This window comes from Populus nigra, chromosome 1 (assembly GCF_951802175.1).
Source record: "Populus nigra chromosome 1, ddPopNigr1.1, whole genome shotgun sequence".
NCBI classification, from domain to species: domain Eukaryota; kingdom Viridiplantae; phylum Streptophyta; class Magnoliopsida; order Malpighiales; family Salicaceae; genus Populus; species Populus nigra.
The window spans coordinates 48,308,508-48,327,253 of NC_084852.1; the positions used below are offsets into that span (position 1 = coordinate 48,308,508).

At 31.7% G+C, this 18,746-nt stretch overlaps 2 protein-coding genes across 5 annotated transcripts; one reads left to right on the forward strand and one right to left on the reverse strand.

Moving 5' to 3' along the window:
* Positions 1–1,389: 1,389 nt before the first annotated feature.
* LOC133681141 (flowering time control protein FY-like) lies at positions 1,390–10,276 on the reverse strand. Of its 2 annotated transcripts, none has more exons than XM_062104276.1 (18): positions 9,769–10,276; positions 9,495–9,586; positions 8,757–8,825; positions 8,526–8,630; positions 7,477–7,572; positions 7,312–7,394; positions 7,158–7,229; positions 6,966–7,063; positions 6,215–6,274; positions 6,066–6,126; positions 5,890–5,977; positions 5,720–5,783; positions 5,410–5,488; positions 4,790–4,879; positions 3,871–3,959; positions 3,158–3,672; positions 2,604–2,855; positions 1,390–1,795 (listed from the first exon to the last, which is right to left on the reverse strand). In XM_062104276.1, the coding sequence occupies exons 1-18, from the start codon at positions 10,049–10,051 to the stop codon at positions 1,724–1,726; spliced, it is 2,268 nt and encodes a 755-aa protein (XP_061960260.1). In that variant the 5' UTR covers positions 10,052–10,276; the 3' UTR covers positions 1,390–1,723. The 2 variants fall into 2 exon arrangements, with proteins under 2 accessions (XP_061960260.1, XP_061960261.1); XM_062104277.1 differs by having other exon boundaries at positions 8,757–8,836; positions 9,769–9,797.
* Positions 10,277–11,596: 1,320 nt separating this feature from the next.
* LOC133681142 (protein SENSITIVITY TO RED LIGHT REDUCED 1-like) lies at positions 11,597–13,839 on the forward strand. 3 transcript variants are annotated; one of them, XM_062104279.1, is made up of 2 exons: positions 11,597–11,992; positions 12,366–13,839. In XM_062104279.1, the coding sequence occupies exon 2, from the start codon at positions 12,904–12,906 to the stop codon at positions 13,750–13,752; it is 849 nt and encodes a 282-aa protein (XP_061960263.1). In that variant the 5' UTR covers positions 11,597–11,992; positions 12,366–12,903; the 3' UTR covers positions 13,753–13,839. The 3 variants fall into 3 exon arrangements, with proteins under 3 accessions (XP_061960263.1, XP_061960262.1, XP_061960265.1); XM_062104278.1 differs by having other exon boundaries at positions 12,705–13,839; XM_062104281.1 differs by having other exon boundaries at positions 12,819–13,839.
* Positions 13,840–18,746: the final 4,907 nt, after the last annotated feature.

Consider the following 18,746-nt stretch of genomic DNA (forward strand, 5'->3'; position numbering starts at 1 on the left):
GGATTTCTTTTAGCCTAACACTTTTTTTACATAGAAAAAATTAGCTTAACCTGCAGTGAAGCATAGACAATATATCTAGTAAGAATCTAAAACACCTTATATAATTACTGTAGATGCACACCTAAAAACATTGTTCATTAAAATATTGTAATGACTTTTTTTATCCTTCATCCATGAAACTTAACACTAGCTTTTAAGGACATTTAAGTTTTTTTACATGGTTTATTTGTCATTTTAAAATAGAACGAGGACAAATAAGTATTTTCTCATATTAATTGTATAGTGAAATGACTACAATATCTTTGGAAGCAAAACATTTAAACATGATGTCAATGAGTATTTTTATATTTTCACAATGGTTTTTTGGTTATTATAATTTAAATTGGGGGGCAATTTGATATTTTTTTAATATAGAAAAATAATAAACAATTAAAATGCATGACAAAACTATCTTAAAGTAAAAACAAAAAAAAAACTTGGGTTAAGGGGTATTTTAGTTTTTTCTCAATGGTTTTTTATAATTATAAAGTCAGCACAAGAGCAAGTTTTTGTATCTAGCTAAGAAAAAAAACCACAAAGGTGGGCGTGTGTGTGGCGCCTTCCGGCATTGAAAAGTGCTCTTTTACTGTGTCGTTAAAAGCATCATCATATCCATTTTTTGCTTGTGCGACATGTGTCACCAATAAATCTGATTTGGTGTCGATAGATCTTTTTTGTTTTTCTCATTCTTCTCTCTCCTCAAAAAATTATAACTTAGAATTCTTTGTTGATTTTATTTCAACTTCAGTTCTTATTCTTTTTATTTTTAATTTTAGTTTTAACTTCTAATTTTTTGTTTTAGCTCTTTCAAAGAAGTTTTATTTATTTTTAATTTCATCGTTCAATCTTAATTTACCAAATATTACATTCTCTAATATAGTCCTTATTCTTTAAATTTCTAATTTTTTTTCCTTGATCATTTTATAAAATTTTATAAAATTTTTAATTTCATTCTTCAATTCCAATTTATAATTAAATTCAAATTTATAATTAAAGCTTCAATTCAAATTTATGATTAAAGCCTAAGATTCTTGCAAGACAAGACTATCATAGGCAGTAGACCACATGTATAAGAGATAGATACCAACCTCATATCCTATGATTTGTTTTTTGGTTTGTACCGTAGTAAAAAAAACATATGATACAATAACATGGTGTAAAAAATATTTAAAAAATAACACAATTTAAATTAGAATCCTATAAGAAATATGTGATTTGCAAGTCGCAAGTCTTCTCCGATTCTTTCAAATTGCAAATTTGATAGACATAGGATTTAAAAAGGAGAGAAAAATAAAGGAAATAAAAAATGAAAAAAACTTCAAAAACACACCGAAAATGACACCATCAGTATCACTGAAAAGATCTTGACGAAACGAACTCAACAACAACATAAACATTCACCAACAGTGATCAGAGTAGGCCACATGCAAAAAGATATTCAGTTAAGAGTAATAATAAAAGTATGAACATTTGGCCTACTTGTACAATCTTGTATCGCCAATGGAAATGGGGCAAAAAGATATTCAGTGTAAAGCACTAAACATGACTACAAGGCAAAAAGAAAATTGGCAGAGGCACCAAACCGCGACTTTTAAGTTGAGTTGTTAGTATGAGCACAAGCAGCAAAAGCATTCTCTCGTCTTTGAGTTCTAGGCAGCTGCCCTTCCATGATGCAACAATGGTTCTACTGAGGTGTCTGTGAATGTGGTGGTGGACCAGGTGGTAGTGGTGGAGGCATACCAGATTGGTTCCCAGACTGCAATTACGATTTAACACATGTTAGCTTTTTCTTGAACAAACATAAATGTTGCAGACACAGGCCCACTCAGAAACAAGTAACATGTAGAATTCTGTCCTAACATTATCATCTTCATTACTCACATGGGACATGAAAAATGATATATGCAGCCCAAAAAGCGAATAAAATTATGCATGCTTACATCAATCCCTCGTCGTATTTTAATTAAATTGCACAAGTCACTAGAAATCGAGAAATTTTGCATGATCCAAAACTGTAGAATGCAATAAGAGAATTATCTCAATGACAGAATTTTGCATCTCTCTACTCTTTAGTAGTCTAAGTAACATGTTTTGGAGAGTTTGGTTTTCAGTTTTGCCAATGATACTATTCGGCATGGAAGTCAGTAGGATTGCTGAGCACACTGCACTATAATGATGCTACACAAAAAATATTTTGACAAAGTCATCCTAAAAGAAAATGTTTGCTTGCCTTTCATGCTTATTTTTACCATAAAATGGGTTGGAAGAAGAAATAAAAAGGATGTTTTGGATTAAGAAGGTTTGTGCACTAGAGCATCAGAATAGCTAGAATATAGATTAAGAATTCAGTAATCCTCAGTATAACTTTTCTAATTGATATTTTAAATAGCCATTTCCATTTCATGGATGTTCAAGTACGTTGTTTAAATTGTCTATGGAACCTGAAAATGCCAACAACAAATTACAAAATACCATTAATTTACACTGACAGTACTGGGCATTTTTTGTGCAAACATGGGGGAGGGTGCATCGTTAATAACCTAACAATGTGATGTCGATCTTACCTGATAAGGATTAAACCCAGGCATCATTGGCATCTGTCCACCTTGTGGACGGTTGAATGGACCACCCTGTGAATACATTTGGCCCCCGCTTGCATTTGATGGGCCCTGCATATTTGGCAGGCCATTTGGAAAACCCCCACCAACTGTTGGGGCGGCACTTGTGGGTAAGGATCCTGCATGCAATGGATTCATGCCCATAAAATGTCCTTGTTGTAATGAAGGTACCATCTGATTCATTGTCCCTTGCATCCCCTAGAAAGGAAAAAAAAAGGAAGCAAAATCTACCATTCAAAATACATCTCACTAAGGAAAGTGCTGAACAGATATAGCTAGAAATTAGAGTTCCAAAATCTATTTTAAACGACACCATATCCTTTCAACCACCACTTGTGTTTCTAAAAATTAGCCAGGGAGCTTTGCATTTTCAACAATGCAAAGAAATTAATAGAGAAAGTCTTTTTTAAGATATGCACAAAATTCCAACATTTGGAATTAAAGTGAGAGACTGGATGGACTAGGGAAAGAAAAAAAATGACTCGAGCACTATATCATACCATTGGACCAGGCAATGATGAAGGTAAAGATCCGGGCATGGAAGATGGGATTGGTGAAGGCATGCCATGAGGGGGCATTTGTGGAGGGCGAGGTAGATGCATATGAGGGAGCAGGGGTACGTGGGATGGAGGCTGCAGCTGTTGCATATTTGGAGGCGGCATAGGCAAAGGAGGCATGTGCTGAGGGTGTGGTTGGTGTTGCTGTTGTTGCTGTTGTGGCATCTGCTGAGGATTTTGTTGATATCCCTGCTGCTGATTAGCAGCAAGAAGCGACGGATGTGGACCAGGAGGAAGAGGAGGCGATCCAAAGGGCATAGAAATAGGAAGAGGCTGCTTCTCTCCCTGGGATGCATCAAGAGATTGAATCGATAGTGGCATTGCAGCTCCAACACCTGGAATAGTTCCTTCATTTCGAGTCAATCCAGGAGGAAATGGTCCTGGAGTTGTTGGTGGCTCAGGTACAGGGAAATTGCCAGGGAAGCGGCCACCAAGGGCAGGATTTTGTTCACCATAACCTGGTAGAAGAAAGTAATGGTTAGAAAATTAACCAATAAAATATGCTTTTGTATACTAATCATAACATCATGGAAAATATTGTAGCTTAAAATTTTTGAAACAAACACAGATTTTCCGGCAGATGCAACACATGATTGGATTTAATACAGAATGTCAATTAAGCCAATTTTCAGCTTCATCAGTTTGTAAAGCCTAACCTTGGTTTTGACCCATATTAAATTTATCACGGGCAGTGTCTCCTGGCCTATTTCGGCACCAAAACTTTGTCGTGTGATCATTGCTACCACTGCAGAAAAAATTATGCAGATATTTGTAACTGAAGAGATAGAAACACCTTATAAAAGGGTTATAGGTTAGGATGACAAGGAATTTAATCATGTCATTTTTTTCTTTTAGTCCTTCACCAGAACATTGAAATACTATTATTTGACATTCAAATCTTTCGTGCAAACAAAATTCTTGAAGTTGCTAGAGCCAAGTACTCATTTAGCACAACCAAGAATTCTCCCTCCCTTTTTTATTAAAAAAATTCAGAGTGCAAGGTTCAGCACGAAAATGAAAATCAGCATCTTTCCATATAAAAATATTGACAAAAAGGGTTTCCAATCCCAGAGAATATCAACTAATAGAAACTCCTCAAAAGACCCAGAAGAAGAACAGCAAAAATAAGCCAAAAAATTTATACCATCATACACAGTTTGCTTTGAAAAAAATTGATTCCTTAGAATTTTCAAGTTTTCCATGCTTCAAAGGCAGTCTGTACATCTGTTTTATATATTAATGGCCCAAGTGGAGAGCAACTTGTGAAGCAGTTTCAGAAAATGAAGTCTTTTAGATGTGCACATTGAAATACCATTGATTTGAGCCACTCACGTTCCTCTTTAACTGGGTTACACACCAACTTACCAAGAAATAGAACAAGAAACAAGACAATGCAACTTATTGATAACTAGAAAAAGGTAAAACTGCGGTAACTAACTATATTGAACCACATTCAATATTCCAAGCAATGAAATTCAAGAAAGGTAACATATTCGAATATCAGCTCAAAAAGTTTGGAAAACTAAAAACCAGTTAACATCCCAGGATCAATGAACTTGAATTTAAAGCATTTACCTGCAAAGAAGATATCCGATTGGATGCCATGCAAGATCCCAAACACTATTATCATGAGCACTGGAAACTTCAATCTGAGGGGTTTCATGCCTATGCATCATCAGTCATAAGATACAGAAACTTTATGAGATTATTTCCACATGTGAAGCAAACAGCACAAATAGTATCAAACAAGAAAATAGAATCAACTTAAACAGACAGAAAAAGGAAATAGGAATAAAAGATTGATTTTATTCAGGAATCCACCATCCAAAACAATGAAGAAAAGCAAACGATAAATTCTGCAAAGAAGAAATCTTAAAATCTATTTTCTTGTTTTCTTATAGTTTTCCCTGAACAATGAATCAACAAAAAAACAAAAAATTGTTTGGGGGACTCTATGCATCCCCTTCCACTGTATACTTTAAAATTATATATATAGTTCTCTTCAACCTCCATCTACTCATTTCCTTGGGAATAGATTTTCCATGCATTGCAAACATTTTAATGAAAAATATATTAAAAAAAAAACATAACATTCAATCACCTAATGCATAAAATGATGAGAACTTCAGGTAGAAGTTGTAGAATAATTTAACAGCAAAAAAAAAATATAGTTCTATTTGAGATAACAACATTACCCCACAAGCCAATGGAAAATGGATCCGTCGTAACTCCCACTGACGAAGTACTCTTCATGGAATGGATGCCAAGCCAACGCTAGAAAAGGTTGGGAGCATTTTTAAGATAAGTATATCACCGTATACGAATCACAGCACAGAAAAGTTAAAAATTAAAACAAGCATGCTAGCAAATTTAATAAAGGCTCAGCCAACAATGAGCATAATATATAAAAGCAATTTATTCCCATAACTTTACAATCAACAGCAGAGCATTATACAACTAAATTTTATTCTCGTACAGTTTGCATAGGTGAAAGGTGTTACTAACCAGTCACGTCCTTCCGATGCCCGCGGAAAGATTCAAGCTCCTTCATTGCCCTTATATCATAAAGCTGCAAAGATGCAAAAATTACAAAATGGACAAGGTAAACTGGGAACAACATTCAAGCCCTAACCTTTCATAAACGAGGGCTTTGGTGTGAGAAAGAATTTGCAAACCTTGATGATTTGATCTTTTGAAGCAGTCAGCACCCAGTTACCATTTTGGTTCCATTTGACACAAAGCACAGTATTTTTGTGGCCATGACTGCAAAACCCAAGCCCAGCTTGTAACATTTATAAAAATAAATTCTAAGCCAAACTTGAGCCTAATGACCAAGCAAATTTGTACTCACAATGAGCAAAGCTCTTTTCCAGATTTAGCATCCCAGAGTTTTACTAGGTTGTCTTTCCCACCTAAAAAAAAAGTCAATTAGCAGCATCAAGCACAACAATGTCAACTTAGAAAGAGATCATGACGTTCCAAAATGAATTTAGGGCAGACCTGACACTAGTAGAGATTTTGTAGGGTGCCAATCAACACTCTTCACATCCCAACCATGGCCTGCCTGAGTTCAAAATGGTGCAGGGAAAACTCTTTAGGTCACTCAGTGCAAATATTATGAGCACAGCACACAGACAGTAATCTATGCAATCAGACTGTTTGGTGGGGCGTACACTAATTTATGTACCAAAACAGGGGCATCAGCCCCTGTACAATAGAAGTATACCACGGAAGCCAAAAACATGTTATCTACCAGCTAACATTTGCAAATCAAAGAGGGAGTGAACTAGTAATTGCATCCATCCTAATATCATAAAATCTTTTAAGCAGATATCTCTAGCCCACAAATGGAAGTGTTCTCACCTTGAAAACCTTTTATTTCTCTCCGTCCAAATAAGTAATAAGAGAACATGAGGAAACAAACCCATAAATGTTCCCTGCATTAGTCTCTAAACTATCTTTCGCAGAAGAAAATGACTGAGAAGGGGTTTTGGGCCCATTGCATATTTCAATATTCTTCTTTCAAGGTCAACTTTTCTGACTAAAAGTATGGCATCATATCAAGCAATCTTAAAGAAACATTACTTCAACTTATTCAAGTGAATGGAAGAAGGATCATCCCATTCAGTACTATAAATAATGGGCCAACCCTCCTCCCAACGGGTATATAAGATAGCTCTACTAAAGAAGAAACCACCCAAAATGGGCACCACAATTAATATCATATGTTCATTGACCAAAAACACATTACCCGTTAATGAACGCTCTTCATGACACCGAGCAAAGTCCCAAACTTTAACAGTAGTGTCATCAGAGCAGGAACAGAACTTCAAATCTGTCCTACAGAAACTGTTCAAGAGGTTTGCAATAAGATCTTCACCAACATCACATATTTGGAGAGAAAAAAACGGAAAAGGAAGAAAAATATGAAGTGAAATTCTACCTTAAGCCTCGCACTGATTCTTTATGAGCAGATTTATTGGCCTTAACATTATTCATGTTGCTCTGCCAATACCTAAAACAGTATTAAACAACATTAGATGAACAATATATACAAACATAATAGCAACAAAACCATAGGAACATATGGGAATTACTTAATTGCACCACCATCATCACCGGAGACCATCCAATTGTCATTGTGGCTCCATACCATTGACCTGATTGCTTGATCATGAGCCTGCACATAAAACTCCACAAAAATCATCAATCTCGCTTCTTTCCTAGTTAAAAATCAAAATTAAAAGACCATAACTACACACCTGAAGAATCATTTCAAAATTAAATGACTGTCCATTCCAAAGGGTGAATTCCCCACTTTGAGAACCTGTGATTAGACGTCTCCCGTTTGGAGTCCACTATATATGAAGAAAAGGGTCAGAATATGTTTGATAACATGATTAAAGAAACATCAGATGTGATGAATCCCAAAAGAAAGAACCCATATGTTTTCTACCATTAAGAAGGGAAAATGGCTAGGAAATTGTTAAGTTACAATAAATTTGGCCCAAGCAAGAAATGAATGGCATTCAAACTCATTCCACAATAGGCAGCATGCATGTAAATTCATTGCATGTTTATGCCGGTGTGCAGGCGCACGCACACCACTTTTTCTATACAAAGCAAATGAAGTTATCTGCTCTGCCAAGTAGGAATTGGAGACTACTGCTTAGAAGTCAACAACTTTCTATACTGTCACACAAACTGTAGACTGGGGTCTCAGAGAGCTAACTAGTAGATATATTAAAGATGGTAAGATAGTTCAGTTTGTGGGAAACAACATGGATCGCCAGTCTTCATCTAACTTGATTTGTTACAACAGGCAATTTGCACATCCAGCAACAATTTCTTTTTTCCACTCATATTGACACAATGAAAGGCCTAACATTTTATGCTATCAGAAAGAAACATGTCTAGGGCCTTGTAACAGCAAAGAAGAATAATTCAGTGTAAGTCATTTTTCAAGATGTCATTCACAATTATATATTTGACACCTCAGACAAGTAAAAACTAAGTTTGATAACCCATTGAATGAATTGCAGTTTCATCTGACTCTGAACCTGAAACATGTTTAACAGGGAAAAAAATAAGGAAGATTAATTCAGCCCGGGTAGTGATAAATAATCAAATGTGGTATTCCCTTTCGTAAAAAACAAAGCAAATTGACTTCAAACTTCAAAAGAAACATAATTTCACTGGATGGTCCATAATAGAACAATACGAGTAGATCATACTACGTCCTAAGAGAAAATATATGCTTATCTTTTCAAATAAATAACAATGTCAGGATTTTTTTCACAATCTGACTTACCAAAACCTGATTAATTGAACAACGGTTTTTGTTTAGAGATGTATGGACAAATTTTGCAGCAAAGCTTGTTGATGGATTATCAGAATAGGCAACTGTAGGCAACACCTGCACCAGAGATCAACACATGAAGAAAATTTGCATGCTAGAAGCATAGAAAGATAATTAAACTGACAGCCACTTTGGTCAAGATGTCTCATAAAGAAAGAATATAGATAAACCATGTTCACTAACATCAATTGCAGCTGCTGGGGTGTGTTGCAATATTGTCCTGTCCCTCGAGTCCCTCTGCCACATACGAGTCTGCAGCAACACTGAAACAAGATTACAAGTAACTCAAATAACAAAAGATCTATTGATGCAGGCACCAGGGGGTTGCCACCCACTTGCAAGCAAAAGAAACTAGCAAGTAAATCATTGACTGTGCATCATATGAACCTCATAGAAAATCCATAATCTGTGAAGTTCAATTGTTTCTTCGACGTCAGATTACCAGAAGTGTAAAGTTTGAACCCACAAGTCCTTCAAAGAGTTAAGAGTAAACTTTTCCTTCCAAATACTCTTTTATTTCGCTCCCTTCACAAAACCTAAAATACTAGCAGAGGTGAACAAAAACCTATTGGTGTAATTCCTTTTTTTTCATGTGCAAAAACCACCACCTCTCCAAGCAATTAACTCTTGGTCAAGATCAGCACTATGACCTGATGAAAACCACTAGTCCTGTACAACTATGAATTCAACACCAACACTGATAAGCTTTTTAGCCAAAGGCATGATATAGAAGAAAACAACTACAAATTCAGATAGTGGAATTAAAACAGACAAATAGATGTGCCCATTAATTATTCAATTCTAATTAAAGGAACACCAAATCCAGTAAGACACACATCCACTTCAAAGAAAACAAATTCCAAAATTCGCATTGCTTCCAATTTAGATACATTAACAGCTGTCACAAATTTCAAGCATTACCTGAATATACCTAACAACCGTGCTTGTATAATCAACAGCTCTCCTTTGCGTAAGCTTCCTCATCCTTTTTCCACCATAACCATCACCATGACCTAAAACAACAACAAACAATCAAGAAAATCACGAAATTTCAATCAAAACACACAGTTCATAACTATAATTTAGGTTAAAATTGAAACTTGGTCACTCTAATTAAATTAATCAAGACAGAACTCCCAAACCCTAAAACACTTGAAAAAACAAAACACAATGCACTTAGTAACTAACTACCTACCTTCGTAATTAGGATGAGGAGGACCGGGGGCGGCCTGCGGAGGGTGGTGGTGGTGGTGGTAATCGAGAGGACTAAGAGTTGTTGATGAAGCGGAGGGTTGCCGCATCATCGGCGGTGGCGGGGGGCCTCGGTGGAAGTCATTACCAGGTGGCGGCTGATGTTGCATATGTTGGTGGTGGTGTTGCTGCTGCTGCTGCTGCTGTTGCTGCTGCTGCTGCAGCTGGTGGTGGTGGTGGTGTTGCTGTTGATGTTGCTGTTGCTGAGGATCACCACCGTACATCATTTTTAACGGAGAGTGGAGTGAAGAGTGAAGGGGATAAAGAACTGTAAAACCCTAAATTGGGTTTGACAGAGAGAGAAGAAGAAGAAGGGAGCGGGAAAGAATTTTGCGTGTCCAATTGGATGATTTAATCGAAATTCCTTTTCTTGATTTTTTTTTTTTTTATCTTTTCTTCTTGACCCAATGGATTGTTGGATCTAGAGTAACAGCTTACTTGATATTGGTGTATTGAATCAAAGTGTTTTTTTTTTTAATTATATTAAAATATTATTTTTTATTATTTAATTTAAATTTAAAACATCAAAATAATCTCAAAACAAAATAAAACATAAAAAAAATTGTTAATAAATTTTTTTGCTAGTAGTGTCAACATGGTCCCCAATGAAAATAAATTCTCCATTTCTATGTAGAAAATGCTTTAGTTTTAGTTTTTTTTTTTTTTTACAATCCTATTATCATAATTAATAATTATATACATATGCGCGCGCAGGTAATAAAAGAGAACTAGCTTGCCTTGTGTAGCTTCATTATTTATATAAATAGTAAAGTTATTTTATTTTTTTATTTATTAATTTAATCATTTAGGTTATTTTTTAATCCATCAAATTTACTAAATCATATTGATTCAATATTCATATAATTTAATTTCAAACTAGGACTAGATTAGGAATTGAATCAAAAGATTTTTTCTATTAAATTTTTTTTAATTCATTCTCAAATATTTTTTTTCTCGGCCAATCGGACTATATTTAGACCATCAAGTTAATTAGATAATATTGGAATAGTTCTTTTTTGTTTGATTTTATACTAGAAATAGGCAAGAGTTGGATTAAAATATTTTTTTATCAATTTTATTCTTAATTTTTTATTTTACCGTTAAAACATGTTGTTTTTAAACTAATCAAATTGATTAGGTCACATCAAAATAACTCTCGTATAATTTTATATAATTTTATATTAAACTTGATTCACACAATGAATCAAATTAAAAAGTTTAAATATTAACTCATTAAAGCTAAATTTAATAACAATTAAATTATCTAAATATCTTTTTTTATGTTTAATTTTTTTTTGATTCGATCTATAGAGTAGGAGGCCTGTAAATTAACTATACTATACATCTAAAATAATCGATGTTTCTTTGGTGTTTTACAGTCTACATGAATAGTAAAGAAAGTTAATATATTTGTGTTAATCCAAAAAATTTCTATTAAATTCATATACTCTTTTTTAAATATTGTTATAAATATTTATTTGAATTTTATTAATTGTTTTTAATTATTATGTTTTTGATATGAAAATAATAATAATAAATTGTTTGTGAAAATTTGATTGAATTTTTTTTATTCTTAAATTTTTTAAGATATATCAATAAAAAATTATTTTAATGAAAAAAATATAATCTAAAACGATATTAAAGAATTTACAAAGACCTTACATTTTTTTCAATATTTTAAAAAATAAATTGAGCCCCGCAGCGTAACAGGCATGCAAACTAGCATGGTTCTATGACAAGTAGCTTGATTTATTATTATTATTATTAGCTTTGTCAGAAGTAACTGTACAGACAAACTAAGGGGAAATATTTCTTCGATTCCTGTATAAAAGCAAAATCAAGATGAGGATGGAAGAAATTTTGTCCCGGGTAATTTTCCCTTTAGCTTGATGGTTTCCAACCCTTAAAAAAAGAGGTAAAACTCCATTAAAAGCCCCACTTCCAAAGAAAGAAAGAGGGCAAAACTAGGTTATCATAACTGGTGGGCGAGTGGGAAGCAGGGACCTCAATAGCTACAAAAACAATGCAAGAACATAAAAGGTAAAAGAGAAGAACCAGCAGGGACAGGTTCGTTATATTCGATATCCAATCCAAGAGAAGCAGCCAAAGCCGCAGCCGCAGCTGACTGCCATCGCAGCCGCAGGTGGATCGCCACTCTGTCACTACACGTAAGTATTTTCAGATCCCATCTCTTGAAATCCATCTCTAACCTCTCCTTTAAAAAAAGGAAACTATCTTTTTTACTTGACATCTGCCAATAAGTAAACTTGTAAATTTCGAAGAGTGATTACTGAATATTGTCTCAATTTTGTGTTAATTAGAGACCCTTTCGAAGAAAAAGCTTGTCCTCGTGTGTTTGTTTGATTATTCAATTTTTCATGTTTAATTGCAGTTATTATGCTCAATAATCTAAACTTTAGTTGGTCCTGGACCTTGTAAAACACCTGTTAAAGTATCCAATTTTCTTCAGTCAGCATGCATTATAGATTTCTGGATATAGTAAGTGTGAAACCGTAAACATAATTTTCTTACATGCAAAAGATTGATGCTATAGCCGGGGACCAAAAGAAGCTTAAAGCACTGATAGTGCTGAACCGAAGAGTCAGGCTATTTGAGTTTTGTGGAATTTATAGGCCGGGTAGAGATATACAAGAAGGTGAGTTTTGTGTAATTATTCCAACTGGGAACCTAAGAAATTGGTTTCTGATGATTAATAATTAGAGCAAAGAAAGTTCCTTGTTAAGTTCTAGTTAGGTTTTTATTGTTTTCAGATAGTTGGCATCTCTCTCTTTGACATAAAAAAGGGATCTTTTTGTGTCTTTCGCATGCTTGATCTGAGGTGCAGAGATGATTGATTCACTTTGATTGAAACTTTGATAGGTGGGAGAGTAAAATACCTTGCTACTTGAATCATTCATTACTTCAACAAAGATTTTGGTACATGTGAATGGGAAGCGTTTGCTGCTTCCCACAATTCACTTGCTTGCTCTGCAGATCAGCTTATAATTTTGCCTAAGGTGTACTTGACTTGCCAAAAAGTGAGGATTTCGCAAGGAGAAGAGAGAATCATTGTTCTATAATGGCAGCTTCTGCAAAACTCCCTGTTGCTGACAAGCACACCAAAAATGAAGACTGGACAGTTGTGTTACCTCGTCGAGGTAAAAGGAGGACATGTTCCCGGAGAAATAGTACTCCAGAAGCTAAACAGCAGCCATGGGTGCCAACTGAGCTTGAATCAGATCCAGATAGAGAATTGAAGTTGATACAAAAGATGGAAATCTGTATCAAGAAAGTTGAGAGCTCTCAATTCTATCAGAACTTTTTGGAGCTAGTTGAAAATCCTGACATCCTGAATTCTTTTCACAAGGTTCTGGGCTTGGAACTGGAGATGCCGATGGTGATATATGGAATTGGCAGCATTGAATCATATGAAACCCCTCGATTTCAGCTTAGCCTTGCAGTCTTGATGAAGAGGAAGTTCAATTGGATTGGGGACGTGGAGGTTTTTGATCCAATTCTTTCTGCAACGGAATCTCGGGTTCTGGAATCCCTTGGTTGTTCTGTTCTATCTGTAAATGAGCAAGGTCGCAGACGGGCTACAAAGCCAACACTTTTCTATATGCCACATTGTGAGGCAGAGTTGTACAACAATCTCTTACAGGCAAACTGGGAGTTGGAACCGCTGAATCATATTGTATTATTTGGAAATAGCTTTGAGATGTATGAGTTCTTGTCAGAGATTAAGAACTCCTTTATTGTTGATTCAACAGGGCATATTTTGGCAGCTCGAAAATTCACAGATGAGCATGCACTCAAGATAGCTTCGGATGATTATTTTGCTGCTTTCCATGATTCAAGCTGGCATTTCTTCAGCCCTGCTCTTGATACGGAGCTGCTGCTAGTTAAAAATCAATTTGTATGCACGTAATGTGCTTCAGAAACTGCATCTTATTTGAAACTTGATATTTTTTTGGATAGTTCAATGGAAATGGTCAAAATGTGTGTTTTCGCTGCATTTGGAATGCGATTCTTGCTCTTCATCCAAAACCAGACAAGGTTATCTCATGATTCTCTATAAATTGTCAAAATTAAAAAAATATGATCTTTATTTTCGTTAATTTTATTTTTTCTTAGTTAATTTTTTTTTAATTTTCCTAGTTTAAATTGTTATGTTTTTATATTCTTATTTGAAATGAATAGTTTTCCTAGTTTTTTCTTCCTATTAGATATTAGTGGGGTTTTTTATACGGAGATATGGATGAATGAAAAAATAAATATTTTGGTTGTTTTCATATAATTATGGTGTTTTTAATCATTAATGGCTTTGACTTGTAACAAATGTCATTCACTCCTTGTTTGTGATTTCTAATAGTTTTGTTTGGAATCAGAACTTAACGATCTCAAGTAATTAGTTATTGCGTGCTATTGAATAACCATTATTGAAATAAGATCCTGAAGAGGATTAGAAGGTTCTCCTCGGAAAAGAGATGCTCAGGGAACAGTGTGTTGTTTATGTCTTTGTAATGTTACTGATTCATGATGAGAAGATCCACACAAAGTGTCAAGGGCTACGATATCATGATTTCACACATACAAAAATTACATGGTGAAAGATAGTTTTTTTACTGAGAGAAGGAACTTTTTTAAAATTTTTCTATTATAAATTATTATGTTTTTCTAGTTTTTTTAACCTCGTTTGAAATCAACTGTTTTTCTAGTTTATTTTTTTTATTTAGTATTGTTAGAATTTTCTAGTTTTTTTTTTCTATATAAAAGGTTGTTATTATAGTTTCATAGCAAATAAAGACATAAATAAATAAATAAATAAAAATTTATTTTGTCTTTCTATTAGTTATAGTGCTTTTGGTATTTGAAGATTTTAATATGTAACAAATCCTATTATCATTCCTTTTTATTTATTTGTGTCAAATTTATTAGCCTTTTTTTTTAAGAAATTGCTAAAAAAATGTTAAGTTTGTCTTGCTTGGAATTGATCATTAGCCATCAACAATATACTAAATTGCTAACTTCTCCTCGACTCCTTTTATCCTTTTGTCGATATGATTTAACCATAGTTATCAAATCTAACTCATTAGTTGACTCGATTAAAGAACCGGGTCCTGGGTTTCATGGATCAACTCGAGTCAACCTGGATTAACTTGGAAAATTAAAAACTATATATTTAAAATTTTAATAATTCATATGAAAAAAATTAAGAAACAACTAATGTAAATATAGACCATACATATAAATAATTATAAAATTTTATAATGTAAATAATGAAATTTTAAAAAAAAATTAAAAAGTTTTTTATCCTACATTGAAAAAATACTATGTTATCTTTTTAAGTTAAAATATTAAAATTAAAAAAAAATTATTCCACATTGAAAAAATATAATTTTTTTCTTATGAACATAGAGTATATATATTAAAGAGTTTTAAATCCCACAATGAAAAAATAATTTATTTCTTGTGAACATAGAGTATATATATTAAAGAATTTCAAATTCTATATTAAAAAGATATTATATTGTCCTTTTAAGTTGAAGTATCTAAATAAATTTTTTTTATTCTATTTAAAAAAAACTTAACTTTTTTTCTTGTGAACATATAGTATATATACGAAAAGATTTCAAATCTCACATTAAAAAAATATTTCTTTTTAACATAAAATATATATATTAAAGGATTGTAAATTTTACAATGAAAAAATAAAATATATTTTTAATATTTTAAAAAATAAAAAAAAGATAATATATAATATAATTCAGGTAGCCTTGAATTCTTTTAATAATATCTGAATTACTTGAAAAATTACTTATTTTTTATAATTTTTAAGACACGTTATCCAAAATAAATAAAAAGATATTTCAAGTTTTTTTTTAACAGTACTCACTCCGAGTGAATTGAAGGAAGGGGAAGACAAGAAAAGAAAACAAATATCATTTCCAATGTAACATGTGAGTGATGGAAGTTTTGAGACACATGCAAAGTACTTCATAAATTACGGACATGTATTTATAGCCAGAGTAGAATGGCATGGTATATGTGAATCTTTGAGATAGGTTAAAAAAAAAAACCTGGGTCTCGTCCGGGTATGGTCAGGTCGATCGGGTCTAGCCGAGTTTTTGCACTGGACGGTTTTTTATTTTATCCGGACCGGTCCAACCACCGGGTTTAATAACTATGGATTTAACTATGTTTTTAAAAAATCTTGAATTTTTTTAATTTTAAATTACTATTTTTTATGTTTTTTATTATTTTGATGTATTGATATAAAAAATAAATTTTTAAAAATAAAAAATTATTATTTTAATATATTTTCAAACAAAATACACTTTAAAAATAATCTCTATTACACTTTTAAATAAATCATTAATAAATAAATGAAAGTGTGGTTACGGAAAAAAGACTCAACAACACAAACCATGCAAAAGGTCAATATTTTTTTTAACTCCAACAATTATGATTTAAATCTCTTTTTAACAATGCAAGTTTTGTAAATCATAAATGCCATTGCATAACACAAAAGTAACTTAAGAAGAATATCTTTTCTTAATAACCAAGTATTTTAATTAATGAAAATATGGTACTAAAAACACATAAACATATTAGTGCTGTTTGAAAATCATCAATTTAAGAAACTATTTAGAACGTAGTGTAAATTATATTTTTAAAAAATTCAATTTTTTTATTAAAATTTAATATATTTAATATATTTTGAATTGTTTTGATGTACTAATGTCAAAAATAATTTTTTAAAAATAAAAAAAATATCATTGATATGCATTTCGGCACGAAAAGTTATTTAAAAAGTAACCACAACCACAACCACACTACCAAACATACTTAGGGAACGTTTGGTATTGCATTTGTACTTGCGTTTCGTCAAAATTTGAATTTTTTTTTTGCTAAAATTGAGTGCGGTTTGTATTTTTTGGATCGTTTTGATGTGCTGATGTCAAAAATGATTTTTAAAAAATAAAAAAAATTATTGGCATGCATTTCAGCACGAAAAGCTATTTGAAAAGCACCCGCAACCACACTACCAAACACGCTTTTAATAGTGATTATGATTTTTAATTGTAAAAGTGACTTTTAAGTATTTAAAACATTTTAAAAAGTAATATTGTAGTTATTTCACGTGTTATTTTCATATGTTATAATTTATAGTTTTTATAATTTTCCCAAACATATCCTAAATCTATCACTCTTTTAGAAGATTTGGAATCCTTCTTTTCCCTTTTAAGATGATTTGCTGTGTTCTTCATACTTTAATCATTTGTCAATGATAAATAGAATTAATAAATTTATTTGGCAGGTAAACATAGTTCGTGCCTGAAAGGGATAGAACAACAACTCAGAGTTCAAAATTTGAAATCAAATACTTTGGTATAAAATTGCTGTTAGATTGTATATATCAACGATTAAAATATATAATACTTTGGTATTAACAACGTGTTTGAGATTGTTATAGTTATAGTGATTTAAAATAATTTTTATTTTAAAATATATTAAAATAATTTTTTTATTTTTTAAAAATTATTTTTGATATTAACTTATCAAAATGATTTAAAAATATATATATATTTATTTTAAATAAAAAAAATAAAATTTAAAGGAAAACCACATTCTCAAAAAAGTCCTGAACCTGGCTGAATTCAACCACCTTGCTTTTAGATTAAACAGTCTAAAACGCGTTAATACAAAATTGATCTAATTTGACTATTAAATAATCGATATAAAAAATAATTTTTATATTTTAAAAATTTAATTAACTTGGATTAAAATTCTCATGAATTAATTATTAGAACAATGGATTGAAAAAAATCGATTTATAAAACCCTGTTTGTTTTTTCGTTTTAAAAACATTTTTGAAAAAATTTGAAAAGTTTTTATTTTTTTATTTAAAATTAATATTTTTTAATGTTTTTATATCATTTTGATATATTAATATCAAAAATAATTTTTAAAAAATAAAAAATATATTTTTAAATAAAAAATATTTTAAAAAACAATAACAACCAAACTTTCAAACACGCTTCAAAACAAATATAATTCCAGGCCAGCTAGCATCCAGAATTTACATCAGAAAAAAAAGTTCCAGATTTTGAATACGGACATAAAATTGAAAATAAGTCTCAAGCGAACAGATCATATGAAAAGATTACTGTTCTCTTTTGGATTCACACATGGTTTTTTTGAGAGAAAAATTTGCAACCGTCCAAAAAAAAACAAAGTCATCATAGCCTTTTTTTTCTCTAAAAAACAGGTCACCATCACCTCTTCTTTTTGAAAAATAATCATGCTCTTTAAAGTGATGTGCATGCAAATCTGTTGACCCATGACACAATTAAAAAATAAAAATAAAAATTTAGACAGTAAAATATATACATGACGTTCCTACGCTCAAACCATGTGAAATGTTTGTCTAGTGTTGCGGTATATTTTTTTGAAAATATTTTTTTATTTGAAATTGCATGATTTTTATAATTATTTTTTATATTAATCTATTAAAATCATTAAAAATATTTAAAAAATAACTAATTTAATATTTTTTAAAAATAAAATACACTTTTAAATGACGTAAAAAACAGAATTTACCAAGACTGAGTAGCCAAAAAAATATTTATATATTTTATAAAATCATAATTTTAATGGATTTGTTTTTAAATTTATACTGAAATGTTAACTGATAACATGATTATCACGTGTGTAAATTCACCTTTTCATTGATTTCTGAAGTTTAAAACTTGAATTATAACCGATAAAAATTTATCTTTGAAAAATATTTCATCTAGAATACCATACAAGCTAATCCAAAGATACTTATAATAATAATAATAATAATAATAATAAACAAATAATAGTATCATGGTAACTCTAAGAAATTAACTAGAATTAAATTTTTTAAGCTTAAAT